The sequence below is a fragment of the Aulonocara sp. 'chitande type north' Nkhata Bay genome, linkage group LG1 (genome assembly GCF_057382095.1).
Source record: "Aulonocara sp. 'chitande type north' Nkhata Bay isolate Kocher_YH1m ecotype deep benthic linkage group LG1, A_spYH_male_GT1.1, whole genome shotgun sequence".
NCBI lineage: Eukaryota > Metazoa > Chordata > Actinopteri > Cichliformes > Cichlidae > Aulonocara > Aulonocara sp. 'chitande type north' Nkhata Bay.
In genome coordinates, this window is record NC_141344.1 from 8,015,849 (window position 1) to 8,037,285 (window position 21,437).

At 39.8% G+C, this 21,437-nt stretch overlaps 1 protein-coding gene across 2 annotated transcripts in view; it reads left to right on the forward strand.

Moving 5' to 3' along the window:
• LOC147338626 (AT-rich interactive domain-containing protein 3B) overlaps positions 1-21,437 on the forward strand; it is a 59,768-nt gene that overhangs the window by 32,455 nt on the left and 5,876 nt on the right. For both annotated transcript variants that reach the window (XM_086313634.1, XM_086313557.1), the window contains exons 5-8: positions 15,224-15,407; positions 17,398-17,657; positions 20,010-20,282; positions 21,048-21,140. In XM_086313634.1, the coding sequence (XP_086169760.1) occupies positions 15,224-15,407; positions 17,398-17,657; positions 20,010-20,282; positions 21,048-21,140 (810 nt within the window). The remainder of the gene's footprint in view (positions 1-15,223; positions 15,408-17,397; positions 17,658-20,009; positions 20,283-21,047; positions 21,141-21,437) is intronic.

Here is a 21,437-nt window from a genome sequence, read left to right on the forward strand (position 1 = left end):
AAATTGAATGAGATTACAAGTGGACTCTGAAAAATGAGGCAGAGTGTGAGGTTAAGTTAAATCCAGTGGAAACTCTGGCGAGAGTGAGACAAATGGTGAAGTGCTTTTCCCACCTTGGCGTGGGGCCTCTGAGCCCTGAGAGGGAAGCAAACGGCGGAAGGAAAACTTACGAGGGATTCGCATTTCCTGCCTCTGCTGCTTAAAAACAGGCACATGTGTTTGTGTGTGTGCGTGTCTGTGCGTTAATGCTTGAGGAATTTTACCAGCTGTCCTAAATAGAGTCTGAGTGTAAAGGGAACCCATTGATGGGCTTTGAATCACAGACATGACAGAAGACACACATACAACCCCCCGCCTCTTTTTGTCACAGATGACCACTGTAGGGTCAGAGGAATATTTGTTACATCCATTACTGAACCCAGCCAGCTTTCACCACTGACCTCTGTGCTATTTGTTGCTTGTAAGGAGCTCAGCCTCATTCAGCTGGAGACCCTCATGTATATATTAGTCATTTGCTCCAGGTAGAAACATTAGCTAATGGCCTGACATGTACATGTAAATGCACTAGGGCTGCTCACATAGAAAGAGCTCGGGTGGAGGATATTAGCCAAGATGAGTTACGGTGACATCACTGTTCATTACATCCATTACAGGTTTTCCTGTCTCACCCCCAATTGCTGCAAAGAAAGCTTGGCGGTGGCTTGATGCTTTTAACCACCTCAAAGGTTTCGATTAAGCATATGGGTGATTGTTTGTTTTGGTTTGACACTCGACCGCTTTGTCATTGGGGATGGGGGTTTGGACCAGGAGGTGGGCTTTTGAGAAGGTGGGGGAGCAGGCAGTAAATGAGGCAACAGTTGCTCGATGAAGAAAAAAAAAAAAGGGAAGAAACTCAGAGAGTGATGCAGCCAACTGCCTGTCAGTGCTGTCCACTTGAGATGATTAATGGCCACGAGCTGTGATGGACAGAGCCAGAGAGGGAGAGAGAGAGAGGCTCCTGTTCAGTGAAGTCACCAGTCGAGAACCCCTGCCCCGCCCCACAAAGTGTTTTACTCGTTCTCCTCTCACCAGAAAACCACACACATCGTGGTCAGAGATCAAGATCCATCTCAGTGTGACACTCTTAATTGGAAGTGTAGCTTCAGCTTAAGAGGGACCACATGCTGTGCTATCACAGCTTTAGAGTTATTTTAGAGGAAAATCCCAGATTTAGCTCTGTTAATAGTAATAAAGTGGTAAGCAGGACTTGTCTGTGTGATTAAATTATAGTCCTGATGTTGTGGCTAGGGGAAGATTTATAGAATGAAATGAAGGGTTCTTATTTAGCTGTAGCTCCACAGTGAATTGCACGAGGAGAGCAGTGTTTGTTCCTTTGAAGCTCCCAGAATTTGCTGCAGGAGACAGAAAAATGGCACTAAAGGGATTTTGATCAAAACAGAGCAAGTCAGCAATTTAGTGACGTAGCATTATTTGCATATTCCTTTACACTCAATTTCTTTTTGACTAAAAAACAAATGTTAAACATGCCTTTGTATTACCTTTTACAAAGCACAGCATTTTTCGCTCCAAGGTTTAGATGGATTTTATTTGAAGTATTTGTGGTGTGGGAACAGTGGCCTCCCAGCAGGACATTAGAGGAAGTTCCCCAACTGTAACCCAGAGACCGAGTGCTCTGTCCGCACCAATTACAGCATGAATGGGCTCTGGGGATCCACGTATGCATTATATTACTCCCCTGGTCAGCCTCACACTGGCCCTCGTAACAGGCAGCCCCTCTGTACAAACACCACACCACAATAGGAACATTCTCTGGCTCTGTGATATGGACTCGTTTTCCTTTAGTTAACACCCCACAACTTCTGGAAAGTGGCAGCACCTGGTTGGTTTAACAACAAAGTCCAAGGTTTTGTGAGCATATTTGTCCATTTCAGATGAAGTGTTGGGTTATAGTTAAAAGGATTTTTTTTTTCAGGTGGTGGTGGCGGTGGTGAGGTGTAGGGGCAGAACTAGAATCCTGCTAATTGATTTGGCAGGTAAAAGGCTGTAGATGTAAAAGTTTTCATTCATAATTTTGTGATAACCTTGTTTTCCTATTACAGTTATAATCTGAATCATGACAGATCTTCTCCTTAAAGCCTGTGAAGCATGTTTTACACAGAATCCACCAATAAAATAGAAAGAAGAAATGACATTATGTCCTCTCTTTTCATTCCCGTCCTCTTCCTTTGCACCCACTGAATTCTCCTCCCCTCTCTGTTTATTGTGCTACAGTTACAACCGCTGAAACTTGATAACACCATGGGGGATAGGGTTGGAGGGCCGCACTGTGGCCTGCTTGCTTGGTGAGACCGAGGGAAGGAAGGACTGGCTGGATTAAGGGGCCTCCTGTCCTACGCACAATGATTAATGATCTCTAAATAAGTGGAGGCAAGTCTTTTAGATATGGTAACCCTGATAGACATCAGACATGTGACTGTCACATGTCTGATGTCTGTGAAAAAGACAAAAGAAAGGATGAGGGATGAATGTGGCCAACATGGAAGTAAGAGCCGAGTGCAGACGGGGTGCCAGGGTTACTGAGGAGAGGTTAAAGGAGACATCAGGCAGCTTGTATGGGAGAACGCAGTGTTCTTTGATTTCCCTTTCAAAGCACTTTGCCAGTGGTCTGAAACTGACTGAGGTTACCAATCAGACTGAAAGATAATGAGGGAACTGTACAAGAAGATTAGAACTGGTAGTAAAGGGGCCCTTCTCTCAGCATAGGGTGGAAACCCAAATGATACATAGATTCCAACCACCGCTTTCTAATCATTTTCCAAAAGAAGAGATGAAACTCTGCCTTTTGGACACATCCTCCCATGCATTTTTCATCAAAGATTTGGTGGTAACTGCCCTGATACATTTGAGGGTTGAGATTGTCTTTGGTTTGGGCAAACCCCACCCATCCCCTGCCAAATTACAGCCCAGCCTTAAGGGCACAAGCATCTAGAGTGGTTATCCATTTCCTTCAAAACAACAAGGAAATAGTAGTTTTCCTGATGTTTTGCGTGTGGGATGGTTTATTGTGGGAAGCTTAGATTAAAATCTTGTGACTTTTAAATTTTTTTTGTTTTTGCTTCTTTCTTTCCAACTAAGGCTACTCTTTGTGTCCTTTCCTCTCTGTGTTTCTTCATCCCAGCCCCCAATTACTTCCACCCCCTGTTATTTCCTCTGTTCTGTGGCCAGACTATTCCACAGCCCTAGATTGCCACTGTGCTGTCCATCTTTAATTACAACCATACTGTACTGGGATTTGAGACCCTAAATCGCCATGGTCATATGACCAGGCAAGAGGACAAGTGCAGGCCCTCAAACAGATTCATGCTTCCCAGTGAGGTCATCGGTCAGGGTAAAAATAATACTGGCTGGCTGCTCTGTCCATTCACCCATCTTGTTTTGCACTCACTGAAAAATACTTACAAGTGAATGCTCTTATGGGAAATGGGAAAGTAATAGGGTAGAGGATGTTATTGAATGGAAAAAATAACACGACTTGTGATACAAGTTGAATAAAATAGTAACGGTTTGAAGAAAGAAATTCAGAAAACTGTGGCTGAAAGTGAAACAGCAAGAAATCTGTTCCTCAAACAATGTATGTAATACAGGAACTTAAAATGTAGTATGTATATTCCTGCTTAAAGGAAGTAGGCCGCAGTGTATATTGTAAATTAAGTTAAAGAAACGCAAAGTTAAAAGTAAGAGATTTCAATAATTACAAATGATTTGTGTAAGTTGATTCATAAGCACATTAATAATATTGTGCCAAATCAAGCTTTTCTGTAAATATATGTATGCTTTTAATTTTGTATTTGTGTTCATTGGAAACTTGTTTACTTCATTGTGCTGTTTCATATAAAATATATTTAATCTTTAGGCAATCAAAATGGGGTTTGTGGTTCCATCGTAAAGCTTTCTGCGCACAGAATTCTCCTGTGATCGGCAAATTCCCTAAGCCTCTGCTATCTGTATATCTGCATGTCTTGCTTCTCCATCTGTGTCCTGTGTGTGCTCTTAAAGCAATGTTTCCTGGCCTCCACACCCTTGTGATGGATGGTATGAAATGCATTACAGCCCCCAGAGGAGCCCTACACCCGTACAATAGCCCTGAGCTCACTTCCACTGCAGCTTTGCAGCCTTGCTCCATAAGCCACACAGCAGCAGAGGTCTGAGTGCCTAATGGAAAACAAGACGTTTGATTTGAGGGAAGAAATGGACATGAAACACACAAGTGCTGTTGTCTCTTTGCCAGTGGCGCTTTAGTTGATGTGGTTTATTGTTTGGGGTACATGATTACATAAAGCCAGTGGTTACTTAACAAGTGGTGATATATGAGTGTGAGATGAGTTATCATCATTTGCAGTTAGGCTTAAAATAAAATTTTCAGTGTTGCAGTATACAGTGTGTCATCATCAGTTTTCTAGTGGTTTACTTTCTTTTGTATCGTTGACTCCAAAAGAAAAAATAAATTGTAGAGTTTTAAGCCCTAAATTAACAAATAACCTTTATCGAGAATTCACTAAAAGGGTTTTATTGCACTTGTATGTTACTTACAAATGAAAGCTTTTTTCTGATGTTGATTTCATTTTCAGTCACTCTGCATTAGCATCAGCTAAGACCCTGAAAGGTACGGTAAACATATGACCCACTCTCATGGATCTTAGAAGTCAAAAGTAATTAGCATTGACAAGAGGTAAAATTTGCAAGATGAGTGCACAACCCCCAACAACCCCCTTATGTGCGTGAACAGATTCCCCTTTCTCCCAGGCTTATAGCATTTGATGTCTCCGGTATTGATCAGCGGTGCTCGGCCTCAAATGGTGCTCATCAGCTGATGGCTTTATCCGTCAATCCGGGTGGTCATTGATTGAAGCAGTTAGCTGTGTTATAAAGCTTGCTTTATGGGACAGAGGGCCCCCTCAGTGCATCAGTAAAGTCATCACTGCCTCATGTGTACTCCTTAATCCAGCAAAAACTAGTTTGACTAGTGACTTGTCACCAGTGTTGGCCAGGCGTATTTTGGTCTCAGGATATCCTGCAGAACCCAGGTGTCCATAGCCAAAAGTTTTATTTATGTCCACTGTGGAATAGTCAGACCCAGGCATCTGTAGCCAACAGAGTTACAACATGTGAAATGCTGTTTTAATTCAAAAGATGGCCTTTCTTAAACCTGAAGTACTTTTGTTACTACAACTAAAGATAACTAAAGGAGGAAAAAATGTTTTGTGTGTAGTCCTGTCCTGTTTGTCTACCTCACCACTTCTTTTCTCCCCTTGTGTATTTTTTAACCTCCTAGGACCTGGCGTCCACATATGTGAACATCACATTTTGGATTATTTAGACCAAAATATTCCATTTTGCGCTACAAGGGCCTGATATCCAGTTACGAGGACATTATACTGACACTGTTCTGTCGAAATTTTATACGAATATCCTTATATGTGGCTCTCATTTTTCTTAGAAGCACAAATCAGGTTAAAAAAAATCTGGTAATTCTTTGTTTTTACATTCATCGGGTCCCAATATTCCCAAATATCAAAGAGAAATTAAAAATGTATGCCGTGGAAGAGTTCGAGTATTAGGAGGTTAAAGCAGAAAGACCCGAAACCCAAGTTTTCTCTATCACACTGCCTTCAGTTCTTAGAACTTATAGCCCTCAACTGAAGCCATAAAGTAACGTGCAAAAATGCATGTAAAACAGTCCTTTTATGAAGCCTGGGGGGGCTATTGTACTTACTAAATAGCTGTTGTGTGTCTGTTTGCACCATGGCATTTTCCCCTCTTTCTATTTGTCTCCAGGCCTCCTTCCTCTAGTTGTTGTTTTTAAGCTTTATCTGTGTTCTTTTTATTTGGTCTAAATAGTACTCCTTCCCCTCACTGTCGTACTCTTCCTGGCTTCAGTTGAATTTGAAGGGTGGAAAATTTTAAGCCTCACCTCAGCAGCTTAATCAGTGAAACACCTCCACCCCCTTCTCCCCCCTTTCATGCGTAGAACAAGCTGTATTCTCGTAGCTGTCACATATACATTTTTTACACTGGACGATCAGAGATGTTTGTTTTCAGCCAGTCTGCTCGGTTACTGTAGTCTCACTTGATTTTCAAGTTAGGCAGAGATTTAGAGCAGAAGTTATCCTTGATATATGGCCTAGTTTTAAAGTTTGACATTAGGATATAAAAAGGCAACATGGCATTTTATATTCTCTTGTTGAATACGAGTTCCAGCAGTTTTGGCAAACATGTAAATAGCAATCATGCATACTAATTTTTAACCTATAATAAATTGCTTTTGAGGACTAAAAATATGTGTACAAAACAGCTTTCACTGATCTTTTTTCCAAGTGAGAGTAACTCATAGGACAGGCCTGTATCATTAGTTTTACTACATGTGTTAACAAACATTTTCCCTCCCAACACTCTCACACTGCAACACTCTTGCCGTTTTCTGCTGTTAGCCCCTGTATCTGTACCATGCTCATAGATTTTTTTCTAATCCAGTCATAGCTATAAGTCACAGAAAAGGAAACACCATCACAGAATTTTAATAACGTCAAGCTTTAACAGAACAAATTGTAAATACATTTCATGCATGAGTTGCACAACAGGTTTCAGTAGTTCCTGCAGCTTGGCTGCAAACATACAGCCTGTAATGATAAATGTTGTTAGAGAACATTCAAGCACTTCAACAAGGTAAAGAATTGTTAAAAGAACATCCTGACAATCTCTCTGACCACAGATGTTTTCAAACGCATTCCTGTGACAATGTTTGCTTAGTTTCAATTAAAAGCTGTTGGGTGGAGTAACTTAACCAGATCTGTGATAAGTAAAAACACCCTGAAGGACTTGTAGGTGGATCCATAAACATCTGTTGACCATTGGTCAGTCAATAATCTTACTTTTTGTCAAACACTAAGCAGAGCAGAATTTAATGACTTTAATACAATTTATAGGAGACGGACAGAAAGCATCTGTCAGGATGTCCCGATCAATCAGTGACTTTAAATATATACCTAACCTTTGTCTAAATTTAATATAGCCTAATCTTATTATTTTAAACCTTGAAGGAGTTTTTCCTTTACTGCTTTGGGCTTACTTTGAAGGAAGCAGAAATACTACACATGGTCCTACAACGTTTCCCATTTTATATAAATAGGTTTTCCCTTGATATACTTATCAACAAGCAAAATATTCTCTCTCTGGACTGGGATAAATGTGCTGAATGTATGTTTCCCTTCTCTCTTTCTGATGTACAAGACATTTTAAAAATACCAGTGACTTTGAATAACCCTGCAGCATAAGACACCCCAACCACCACTTTTATCCATCCATCCACCCGTCCACTCATCCATCTCTCTGATGGCTCCGGTGTTGATTGGGGTCTGGTCAGTTGATCTGCCTGGTCTCTGGGAATCGAGGGGACTTGAGTTACAAATGGAGAGGCCGTCTCACTTTTCGCGCCATCCAACCTTTTCAATCCCCTTCCCCCTCTATTTCAACAGGTGACCCATCTTCATGACCCACAGAGAAGGAGTCATGTTTCTTTTCTTTTTGTCTTTCTTTCTGTACATCTATCCATCTCACCTCTGAGATACTTTACTGACAGAGCTGTCATAAGATTAAGGAGGTCAATCCACCAATACTTAAAACACCATATAAAATCTTGTCCACTTTATCGTTGCAGAGATTTCTTGACAAATTGCACTTGAAAAATTGTCAAATTCAGTTTCTAATAGTGTCATTGTGTGTATTCTTGACAGACTTCCCAGTGTGTGAACAGCAGCCTTTGAGATTTACAGCTTCAGACTTTTGTCTGGAGACTTGCCAGCTTTGCGATGTTTTACATGATCCCAGAGCAGTTGACAGTGCACAGAAGACAGCTCCTTTAATATACTGGCTGCCTGCTCACTGTAATAATTCTTACTAAGAAGCTCCTCTCCCTGTTTTCTAAGCAAATATAGCTTCAAGTGAATTATCCATCACTGAGTGTTTGCCTTTTTCCCCTTAAGTATTGTTCTTTTTATTGAGGTAAAAGGAAAACCTGGATGAAGGAAGAGAGAGGATCTGCTGGCTTTTGAATAAAAAAAAAAAGGAATTTATTAACCTTTTATTTAATTTTTCATCAACAAAGGGACATGTTAAATTCATCATATGAGAAAATGTTATTATTTGTGTAAGTCTGTAAGCTGATAATGGTGCCTTATGTAGTCCTTACATTGGTTAATCTCTTTACTGTGCTGTTGTTGGTATAGTGACATCATGCAGTGGCCGGGCTTGATAATGTTGTCACACATTATCTCTGTAGATGGATGAATGTGGCTTAACTTGTTCCAGTGTAATTCATTCTACGTGGCATCCTTTATTTTGACTTCAACCTCACAGAGCAATAGAAAGCCTTTGTTTTTCTTGGTTTTTGTGTTCCTTATCACAGCAGCGGTCAAATACAGTTGACAGAAGATAAGTCATTTCTTGGCTTTTCCTGTCTTTTCTTTTTTTCCTTTGTCTGCCTGTCACCTCACATTAATTGCATTTTATTGACATGAAAGTAATGAAACCTCTGCAGCCAGAGATACAGGAGTATATTGACTGACTTATATTATATAGACTTTATTAGATGACTCTCTCTCTCTTTATGTGACTCTGCCAGCTGCAGCTTTAGCTTCATGCTTAGAATAGCAATGCATCTATAGTGTAATGTTACATTTAACTTCCCTTAGGTGGAGGGCACTACATATCTTAACACTTGATATGAATTGGTCCGTCGTGTGAGGCTTGGCTCTGTCTGGACTAAAGATAGCAAATTCCATGCACTCAAGGCTTTTTTACCTTTTATGTCCCTGGCCGTGCATTAAAAATAAAACAAACATGCCCCAGTGAACACCAGGGTCCTGACAATATTCTAGCCTGAAGTATGAACATAAACTAAACAGCCAGGGGCTGCCTACATAAAGTAAACTCCCAGCATGTGGAGCCCAGACACTTATCTCCCTTGTCAGTGTCTCCCTGCCCCAGGTTAATGAAGGGTTTGGGCTGGTCTGTGTTGGTATTCTCTAAAAATGAAAACATATTTTTCTGTATTTAGATGCAATGTCATCAGACAAAATTCCTTCAAGATGGATGGGAACAAGGATTTCTTTCTATTGAGAGTAGTATCTAATATACATGCACAGAAAACATCAGAAGCAGCATATTAGGGATTCATAAAAACTTCATCTCAGCACTTCAGAGTATAAAATATCATCAGTAAGATCGGAGCAGTCTCAACGAAGTAAATATTCTGGTATTATTGTTTAACTAACAGTGAATGTACTTAAATTGAGATGAGGAAACATAAGTTAAAAGAAACAAGAGATAACTTTGGTTTAGTCTGATCTGCTGTGTAGACGTGGTGTTTGAGGTAGCGAGGAGGAAGAGGAGAAAGGTCTCGGTCAGCGGCACTCTAAAAGGGTTCAGACACTGCTACAAGGCCAGGGGCTGTTTGTGCTGGCTGACACCTTTCTTACTGCAGTAAGAATCCAGTAATCCAGTCTTTCTCCAGCTGGCTAGCTACCACACCTCCCCCTTCCTTTTCTCCTTCCTTACACCCTTCCTTTCTTCCCTCCAAAGGGGAATTTCAAGATATTAAAGTCATATTAAAAATAAAAATAAAAAAAATCTAATCATCCCTGCGAGGAATTTCTAAATTGATCGGAAGAGGTAAAGAAACCAAAAACGATGAGGTGATGTGATGTGATGTGGTGTTTAATCCTCTCCCTCCTCTTTTCCCTGTCTTTCTTCACTGTAGATGACAGTGAAACCTCACACCAGTCAATGTTCATTTAGTAAAAAATTCATTTCCTGTGTGTTGTCCGCTGTAAGGCTGTCAGGCTGTCACTTAATTATTTAAAGAAATGCCCATCAAGTGAAGTCAGCAATATTTAATTTACCACTACTGGCGTCAGGGGCACACAACTGATTTATTATACAGACCCTGTAATGTGAACAGCTGTTTCCTGCTAAAAATAGGTCAGAGGTCAGATAAAATGAACTTGTTCCTTTTTTTTGGTCATTTAGATACAAAGTCATGCATTTTATTCTCTCTCTAAGCAATAATTATAATACATCAAAAGGGCAAAATGGGTTCTTTTTTCTTTATCTGGTTTATTTCTGCCATATTTCCTTATGAAGTGATCACAAGCCTCTGAAATGATTTTTAGATACTGTTTTATTTATTTCATATGATACTGTGTTATTGTGAGTTTTTTAGATGAGGAGTTTATATTTCATAGTTGAATGCACTTGAATCATTACGGGAACGCATCTTAATTATAAAATATAAGAATAATGATTTGTTTTTACTCCTCAAAATATTGTTCCACGAATACATTCCTCTTGCATTTTTGTCCTTATAATCTGCATCCGTTATCGTCTGAAGTCGAGTTGTTTGAAGGCTAGCCCTGTGACTCTTGTGTTCTTGGTGGAAGTTGGAGGAAAGAGTTGGGTAGTGGTTCGGGGGCCCTCAGCCACAGCACTTCCCACCAGAGCGACCTCTGACCTCTGGTGCCATTAATCACTAGGCTTCTGATGGCCGTGTCCCTGGGGAAAAATCAGTCCGGGGCAAAGGATGATGGGAGGTGAGGCCTGCAGCCAATTACAGATAGACTCAGAGCAGACCAATGGACAAATCAGGTCTTTACAGAGAGATGAAACGCCCAATAGCTGTCTGCTTGAGGAAGAGATGGTCTTGTGTTGGTTGTGTTGGTAATCATAAAGTCTCTAGTCTTCTCTAGTGGAAATTAAGCATTGAGGTTGAAGTGGGAACAGGTATTCCACCAGAGCAGAGTGCATGCGAGGCAGAGTGCCACTGTGATCAAAAGAGATGTTTGGGCCTGGTCTAATTAAGCCTGTTAGAGCTAAATGTCTCCAGGGTTGGAAAGGGAGCAGATGTTGAACACCAAAGGCTGGTGACATGCTGGTTTTCGCAAATGAGGGAACTGTCTCTGGCTAACTGCCCAAGCCTTGCTAATGTGATTTTTGCTCAATTACAGTATTATTAAAGGTGTTTTCCCACTGCTTTCACACGTGGCTGAGCAATGTTGAAATGTGAAACGTGACTGATGTCACACATGGAATAATTAATCCTTTTTTTTTTGTTTTTTAAAACCACATCTGGTCCGCTGAAGATGTATAAATGGATATTTGTGTTTGTTTTCTTCTGTCTGAAATTGTTAACTTTTTGGCTTTATGGGTTATGTTCTAAAATTGTATGTAATTAATAAAGTCTTGTTTTGACTTTATTGTACAGCAAATGATGACAGAGGTGTTGGCGTGAATAAAAATCCTAACCAGCTGCTGGCCTGTCACTATGGGGCCAGCGTTGTTGTCTCATTTGTTGTGCTGTCATTGTTCACAGCCTGGCCTGTATGAAAACATGGCTTCCTGCTGACCTGCAGTTTAATTCACACATCAATAACCCCTGGCTGATCTCTGACCCCCTTAGTTGTATTAATTGTTTAATGTAGGATTGATGTCCAGCACTGCACCAAAGAATGATGGTCGCAGCGTAGCGCTGCTGGTCCTTTTGATGCATTGCTTGTTAGTAGAAAATTTAGTAGAAGCTCTCCATTCTTCACCTGCTACATTTGAACATGTCAATTGGCCAATGGCAGCTGTTTTGCTGGTTTTTGCCTTGTGTTGATGTTGTGTTTTTTAATATATATATATATATATATATATATATATATATATATATATATATATATATATATATATATATATATATATATATATACACAATTTCACTATCAGTCAAGCTTTGAAGTCAAACTTTGATGGAAGCTGGCACCTTCACCCAGATATTAGCGCCAAAGAAAAAGCTGCATGCCAAAATGAAAACAAAACTGAGCGGTTTAAATCATTCTAGAAAATTTTATTCATTCATTTATTGGGGTGAATGAGCAATTTATCCAAATCTGTTTAAAAAAACAACATTGCAACAATATAAATTTAAATTTGGTGTTGCTCTTTCCACCTTACTCCCTCTAATACACAGCAACTAATCCACACTATTATTACTCCAATTCTTTCCTTCCTTATTGCACATATTTCATCATTTTAGCAGGTTTTATTTACTTATTTTGATAATCAAATGATCAGAGATAGTGGCGCAACAACTGTGTAACCAAAATAAAAATGTCCCAATTCTAATTCACTAATTCGTCCTTCGATACTCTGGTAAAACTTTTAGTGCCCAGCTAGTCTGGTGCAAACAAATGGGCTGTAAATATGACACATTAATAGTTTAAGTTTTGTTATTCATGATCTTATAATGATTAAGTGGTTAAAAGTACTTCCCTCTAAATATATCCCTCAAAAGAAAAAGTGAGGTAGGACTTTTGTTCATTAGGATTATGGTTAATTTAATGTTTTGCTAAATCCAGTGGAAATGCACACCTAGTCTTAAACAGAAACCTTAAACAAATTCTTGTTCCTTTCTACGACTCATCTTCTCTCTCTTACCACAGGACTCAAACTCAAATAATCTATAAAAGAAACTAGCATCTTGACAAGCTCACTCTTGATTTTCCATTAATTGGCTGTGAAGATAGGATCCCCTTTTCCCACAACAATTTTGTGCAGCTTTAACAAACTAAAAAAAATCCATCAGCTATAAATACTACATTAGATGTCACCATCGACTGTGTTATTTATTTATATGAATAAAGGTGAACTTTTTTAATTTACTTCATTTTACAGATACGGTGGTCTGTTGTGTGTGTGTGTGTGTGTGTGTGTGTGTGTGTGTGTGTGTGTGTGTGTGTGTGTGTGGTATTCTTTTAGGTGTTTTCTGCTTTTTATGTGTTATCGTACCTACCAGCTTTCTGGACTGTCCTTAAATGCTTAACCCTTAGCAGCAGGATCCAAAAGCCTTCAGGCTTGATTAGTGCACAGAATAATGAAAAAGTAGCACCAAAGTTAGCCTGTACTTCCAAAGCCAGTTTAGAGAAAGACTTGTTAATAGTGACTTTTGTGTAACAGGTTAGAGACGATTGATTTTCAGTGGATACAGTAGTAGTAAAAGATTTCCTTGACCACTAACATTAAGACACCTAAAAGGTCATAGTGCTTTGCTAGTGCCATCATGGTGTCTTGATCTCCCCACTCCAAAGGTCCATGTGTTCACCTAGGACCTTTGCACATGGCTTAAAGACATGTTGCTAACTTAGGAAAATGAATCGGGGCTAATCTTCATGGCCTGATCACACTGCTATTTCACAGAATCATTAATGAGTCCAATTCCAGGTTAAGAGCAGCCTGTGGAGGGGCTGGCGGATTGACTGGCATTAACTGTGAAGACAAATCTGTACGATTCCCCTGTGCTGGGCCTGGCAGCAGTAACGCAGAGGGGTGTGGATTTACTCCGTGCAATCCTCTAAATAAGCTTCATTATACCAGCCTATCCATGAGCCCCCCCCCCCCCCCCCCCCCCCCCCCCCACACACACACACACACCCTACCCACCGCTGCCTGTGGATTAGCAGGTTGTCACGATCCTTCAGTCCCCTCCTCCTGCCTCATGCTTACACGGTTGCACATTGCACTTTTTGATTCTGTTTCGTACAGGAACCGCCCACTACCCCTCCCTCTTCATCCACCCACCGTATCCTCCCCTCAAGCTCCCAGCAAGCTTCGCTGCAGATAAGCTGTTGACAAGATTAATGCATCTGTATCAAAAGTCTAGAGCAGCTTTGCTTTGTGTTGTTTGTGAATCCCCTTTTCCAGGTCAAGCTAAATTGCTTAACTGGGCTAATGTGTTTTCAAGGCAAATTTCACAGGAAGTAGCCCTTGCCACCCATGTCTAACCAGTATCCTAACAACCCTTAACAATATGTAGAGGTCACAAAAGTATATTGGGCGCTTCACCATTGACTGATATTTTGAAGCAGAATCCAATTTTCACTGAAAAAACTTCAAATCAAAGTCATTCTTGCCTCTAGGCCGATTTGTGTTGGCAAGACAAAGTGCCTGTTTTAATTAATTAATTAAGAGTCATAACTTTTACTTCAAATGTCACTCAGAAACTGTATGTGTATGTAAGGCTGATAAAAATGCTTAAAGTTTAGTGTTGTTGGCCCACAATGAGCTTAAGCATGTTTTCGCACAGGTTATATTTATAGTACACATGCTCAGTGTTTCATCACAATACAGCTTTTATTTCTGGCTCAATCCAGACTGCTGGCCTAATCAGCCTCACTCAACCTACCAGAGCTCTGAACAAACGCTCACATGTTTATTTGCGATCTGATTACCAGAAAGAAAAACGGTGAGGACACTTTAAAACTTTACCACAATAAAAAGTAGATATGCCTGCCAACACACATTTCTATCTGTCATGGAACTCAACTGTGTAATTGCATCAATGTAGCAACATGATTGACTCATATGATTCCCCTATCTCACATTTGCTTGACTCTTTGTGTGACTCTTTGCTATTAAGATATTCCTTCAGGACTTTCTCCTCTAGTGTCTCTACAAGTCAAGATATTTCAGCAGAAATTCGAGTGTTAAACACAGGTCCTTTTCCATTGTATTAACATTTACACCTTTTTGCATGTTCCAACCACAGACCACTCTAAGGGTTGTGCTCGTGGGAGTTCACGAGTACTTCTGAGTGGCCCTGGAAAAAGAAAAACTGCTGGCTGGGCTCACTGTGACTAATTAAACTGGAAACAACTGCCATTTTTTTTTAACATAGCAGAGGAAAGGTTTATGGTCATTAACTTTAGCCATGCACTGTGCTTAAATAGCAACACAGCCAGTATGTTGATTCTCTCTGCTGCTTCTGTTATTGTTGCTGCTCTGCCTTGCTTTGAATTGACGTGGCAGTCAAAGTGGTTGTTCAGTGCATTAAAAACAAAAAACTTGAAACGGCTGATTAGGATTGTTCCACCTTGCTCCCGCCTTATTTTTTTATTAGATTTTTTTTCCAAAGTAAAGATGACTATTGGTAAAAGTATTTCATTTTAGAGGGAACTCCATTGTGTGTCAGTATTTGGTCAGAAAGAGCCCATTCTCAGCGTTAAGGTTCAATGTCTGAGTATTAAAAACTTTATCCATGTGAGACATAAATGCACTTTGAACCAAAGACATCCTTTGTAAGACATTGTTTATAATTAACTGAGCCATATTTGTTTTCTTTTCCTGTCTTCCGTAGGAACCCCAGTCAATCGTATTCCAATCATGGCCAAGCAGGTCCTAGATCTGTACATGCTGTACAAGCTGGTGACAGAAAAGGGAGGCCTCGTCGAGGTTATCAATAAGAAGATCTGGAGAGAAATCACAAAGGGACTCAACCTGCCTACCTCCATCACCAGTGCTGCTTTTACTCTGCGGACACAGTAGGTCTTTGCATTTGTGACACAAAGCTAACTAATTAAAGGTGCTGGAACCGATTAAAGAATTTCAGCAGCTTTCCTCACCGTGTGGAAGCCAAAAGCTTCTTCAGGCACTAAATATGTTCATTTCGGGAGCATTTCAGCCATCATTTCCAGTTGTCCTTCTCACTATGTCTTTTATTTTAATAATTCCAGCTGTCTAGAGAATTGTTGCGACAGCTAGTTTTACTTCCTAGTATACATACGGAAACACGCCTCCTGCACGCACATGCAAGGATCCGCTCTGGCTGCAGCTTCTAAGTAGACATGTTGTTAGGAGTGTTTGGATTTGTGTGTTGGAATGAGTATGAATGTCATTCATTAGAACCCATACCTGTGTATTTATACACACACACAAGTTTTCTCCACTGGCCAAACTTTTCTCTTTACCCCGAACCCCTCAGTGCATTACATCACACATGATTGATTTCCATCGATTTAATGATGTGAATTTGGTCAGAGTTCACAGTGACTAAGGTGGGGTTTGATTGACAGCTTATAATGTCGAACCCTGACTAAAACTATATCGCTCTCTGGATGGGAACCCTTTAGCAGAGGTAACACCTCTATCTTGTCCAGCAGTACATATCCCTAATGAGCCTTGATGTATTTTTAATGTTGCTGGACTGTTGTGTAGCATTGGTCGGCTAGCTCTGTCTAATGGATGCTGCTGCTCGTGCTTCTTATTGATCCTTGGTACTTCTATCCCACCATTATGCAGTAAGCACGCATAATGTGTATAGTGTGCTCATTTATGGCATGGAAAACATTGCAGAGCTGTGACTCTGCATACTTGCAGTGCTGCTGTGATGTCATGCAAAGTGCACCAAACATGTTTTGAGCAAAGCTTTAAAGCAGTAAATTCTATATAAATTCATACATTTAAGAAAGGAGGTTACTTTCAGTTTACTGAAGTGGCTTGATTTATAAATATGCAACCTAATGTCTGTTGTAAGGATCAAATATTAGAGAAATAAAGTTGCAAATGGTTTTTAATGTGTGAACGTGCACAAAGGATTTGACAGAATCATTGTGACAGCACTGCTGGAGATAAAAGGTTAGGTCTTTATTCAAAGCAGTCTGTTTTTTGTTCTAAACTAAAGTACAGACAAAAAAACAAAGTCGCAGTGAAATAAAACAGAATTATCTCTACTATCTGAACAAATACACTGAGCTATATACACATTCGGATAAACAGTGCATCTCTCGGTGCACATGTATTGCTTGAAGCAGAATCCAATCTATGTACTGCAGTTTTAAATGTCCCCATGTGTGCTTTTTTTATGTTCTGTCACATTAATAGAGTGCTGGATGCTCATCTTAAAAAAATGGTCAGAGTGTGTTAGCATATGTGCAAGTAATCTTTGTAATATTTTTTTTTGCCTAGTCTTAGCTCTCTGTGTGAGAAAATTGTTAATAGGTTCATCTCAGGTGTTCATCTCTAACTGTGGTCTGAGAAGCCCCGCCCATTTGCTGTGCAAATATTTGTTTGCAGCCAGTCAGAGGAAAAAAAAGTCGTCTTGAAGTTAAGGGAAATGGAACTAACACAACTTGCTTTGGAAAATAAGGACTATTTTAAACTGTAAATGGTGGGAGCCTACTGTAGAAGAGCCCAACAGTAGCTAGGAGTAAATTACCAGAATAGGTTCACCTTAAGTCAAATAGCACTGGACAATTTTTGAAGAACCAAAATGTTAGACTATTGACAGGCTATTAATGAGACATATTCAGTTTCATATTGGAAGAAGGAGAAAAATGTTTTCTTTTCTTACATATTCATAAAAAAGGGTGCTGATGCCACTGCTGTACATGCTAACAGATTCTCTCATTTAATATTATGTTTCAGCTGTAATGTTTTGATGTAGTCAAATATTACAATATTATTTCTGATATTTTCTGTGCAAATCTTTCTGTCGTGATCTCACGTGTTACTGTGCTTTGCGTTTTCCTTAAGGTACATGAAATACCTGTACCCGTATGAGTGTGAGAGGAAAGGCCTCAGCTCCCCAGGCGAGCTTCAGGCTGCCATCGATAGTAACCGACGTGAGGGTCGCCGTCCGTCCTACAGCAGCAGCCTCTTCCGCTTTTCTCCCTCTCCCAGCACTGCTCCCCACATCCTCTCACCCCCAAAGATGCACCTTTCCAGTCTGGGAGCGGGGGCCTCAGTAGCTATCAATGGCCTTCAGGCCTCACCGGGACCCTCTTTGAAGAAAGGTACGTGTTTGAAAGCTTGAGGTTAAAGAAAACACCAGAATCTGATCTATGCCCTTTGGTTAATAAATAGAAGTGGGGTTTACTTTCTGTTGCCTATCTGGCAGCTCTCAGATGTATATACTGTGTGTTAGTCTAAAGGTCCTTTGGATCAATTAAGGCCACAATGAACTAAGTAAATGTTCATATCAGAAACTTCATACTGGTTACTATAGCTGGGTGCTGCTTGTTAAGAACTTGAAAGAGATTGTAGAGAAATGCTGCCCTCTGTTGCAGTTTTGAAAAACTACACCTGTGAAAACAATTGATAAACCATAAAATAAAACATTAGCTACAGGAACGGCTCCGGTTTTAGTAATTTGATGAGGACTTTTCCCTACATATGGTGCCTGACACTTCGTAGCATTGTGGTCTGTTTTTGTCAAATATCCATGTGAATGTGAGTGTCTGCTTCCGTGTGTGTCCCTGTGTGTTTGTGCATTTTTAGTGTTCATGTCTTTGTATATGTATGGAGTTATCTGGGTGGAACCAATTCTGCCTCAGGCTATCGAGGCCCTCACCTTTATTACGGCTTAATAACATAGTTGGGGACACTTTGTGAACTTTGCCTTTAGTCCACATAGTTGGGATCTGGTTGATAACTGTCATTACACTGCTATCTTTTCTGAAGTTACTTTAACTTTGTTGGTGTGCGACTCAGTTGTGAACCCCAGCAGAATCTGTGCTTTAATTTAAAAAAAAAAAAAGGATTTTGACTCATATATTGGATGTAGCTACAAACCAGTTCTACTTTGTTATAAATCAGTGCATTAAAAAATATTTATAACAACAGAAATTAAATCAGATGGCTAAAGATCAGTTTAATCAAAACGTTTTAGAGACATGTAGAAGGCTTGCAGTTTCTTCTTTGTTTCTCTTTTTGTGTACTTATACTGCTTTCATTACAATCTGAACCAAAACACAGCCAAATGCATTTGTTAAAAAATGTAAAGGAGTCCAGCATAAAGTTTCAGACACAAATTTTGCTTGTCTTCTGCAAAAATCTGACATTCAGTCTTGTTTTTTCTGCTGTTCAGCTAAACATTTCTCACACAAAATGCAACTTTTTTGGAGATAGATATACATACTAGTAAAATATAACCGTAACCTATACTGAGTTTTCCATGGTTTTTTAGAGGTTGTGTTTCTGGGAAGTGGTGGTGTTATTTTAAGGTTGTTTCCCTGTGATTGTTTTGTTTTATTTTATTTTATTTTATTTTATTTTATTTTATTTTATAGAGAATAACCCTTGTAGTACCCCTGTACTTATAGTCCAAAGTCTTTAATCTTCACAAAATAACATGTTTTAGAAATAATGCAAACTTATGTGGATAACTTTAACTTGCACACATAAAAAGAATAAACATGATTTATCAACACAACTCCATTTGTGGAGTAAGCGTAGTCAGGGCCTACAAGTTTCTGGCTGTTGTATATATTTGTTTTTGCTGGTGAAACACCAAGTTACCGGAGTATTTGTGTTGTGTTACCAGCGCCTCTCTTTAGAAAAGTTCAGTCCTGGGTAACCTGTATATGTTGTAGTTCAAGTGTCCCATTGTGTGAAGTAATGCTGCCTGCTTGTAGCCACTGTGAAACGCATGCCGATAGGGGTGATTGGGTTACTATAATTCGGCTGTGAATAGGAGACATTTCAGTATAACAGTTACTCAGATGTTGCGTACTATCTTCACTGCCCCAGAAAAGGAAATGATACATGTAACCTAAAACCAGATGTCTCCCTACTTCACTTAGAAATTGTGGATCTTCTTGACAGATACATTTGGGGCTTGTCTAAACTCTGGTGTCTTGCAGAATTTGAGGCTCTTTCACACAGCACTCACATAAGCCTTTCTTGAAACATAATAATCATTTGTGATCATTTCATTAAAATTTGTAGTTCCAGTTGCCAGCTTACCTTTTGTCTGAGAGCAAGAAACCATATACATATTTTTGTTTTGTTTTGTTTTGCCAACACACAGACCTCACACTTTTGTTTTTCCATCCATTCTGATGTATGTTGCCTAAATACAAAATTGGAATCATTTGGCTGAGCAAAAACATTGAGGTCCTTCATATCAGCTTTTCTATAGTAGAAAAAAAACCCTTAAGTACTGGGTTTAGTATAGTACTATGGATAGTACATATACCCACTTGTCCAATCAAGGTGTGGGCTTTACTATTATAGCTCCCATTAGGTAGGACTGATAACCTTTCACATTCACCTTGATAGATTCATGCATTTCAGTTTTCAAGTTACACAGAATCACGAATCACTCCTTTTGACTTATTCAGACTAAACTTCCATTTTTCCTCCAGATGATCTGACCCCACCGATTATGGCTGCAAGACCTTCCATGGCGCTGGCTCTGGGTCAGCAGCAGGTTGCTGGCTTGGCCAGGGCTGCCACACTGGAGCAGCTTAGAGAAAAGCTGGAGACTGGTGGTGGAGAGGGGCCAGAGAGGAAGATGGCCCGCCTGGCAGAAGAGCAGCACCGCCTGATGCAGCAGGCTTTCCAACATAATCTACTGGCCATGGCTTCCCAAATGCCTATGAACCTGCGTCTGGGAGCCCCTGCTATGCCTACCAGAGGTCAGTGTTGAGAAGTTTGTTGAGATTATGTCTAAAAAAACCCTGGAAATGAAATACAGTGTTTGTTTTTCTATTGAAGTTAGAGGTATCATATCATGGAATCACAGTTTTAGTGTGTTTTGAGACATCTGTAAACTTTGGTGAATGTTTGTGGTGAATATCCACCAATATTCTCCAAAGTCTGGATATCTCTAAAGAGCATGCTGCTATCATGGACCCAAACCTATTGCTGTACATGGGATTGGTAGCAAAGCATGCATTAGCCAACAGAAAAAAATCTTTAAGTGTAAGATATTGTTAACATCTTTTCACTGCTTAAATTTTTTCTTTCTGTGGGGAAACCTGAGCTCGTTTCTTGTTCTCATCAAACCTACCAGGCTAACTCTTCTGCCAAAAACAAATGTGTTTTCCGTTGCAGAGCATGTAGCTGCAACCGATTTACCAAAGCCCATCAGTTAATATGTTTTAAGCTGCAGCAAGAGTTTGCAGAAATCTGCATATATTCTATTCTGTAATTATTTGAATAATTTCATGTATTTCAGGAATAGCTGACAGTGCTCTTCCCTTGGTTAGATGTTGTTAAATTGTTTTTCTTGACCATGGAAATAATTCTGTCATCATGCACATTAGTTGTGTAGTTTAGCATAAACTGTCATGGGTCAAGGGTCAAGAAACTGACTAAATACATATTATGTATTAATGGTGAAATTATCAAGAAAGAAAATACACAAAAATAATCTCTCCACTCTTATTTATGTTTTTCAGAAGAGAAGCAGCAAGACATGTCTCTGAGTATCTCAACCAATGGAAATTCCAGCATTACTGTCTCAGTAGAGGTCAATGGCACAATCTACTCAGGTGTGTATAATAATAATAATAATAATAATAATAATAATACATTTTATTTATAGGCGCCTTTCAGACCCTCAAGGTCACCTTACAGTAACACATAAACAATATGACAGATCAGGTGCAATTCTAAACAGATGGGTTTTGAGTAGTGATTTAAAAGTGGTGAGACAGTGTGTGGTCCGTAGAGCAAGTGGAAGTGCATCCAAAGTCTCGGGGCAGAACAACTAAAGGCTCTGAGTCCCATGGTAGTCAGGCGAGCAGGTGGAACTGACAGAAGGGAAGCTGAAGAAGAGCGGAGTGTAC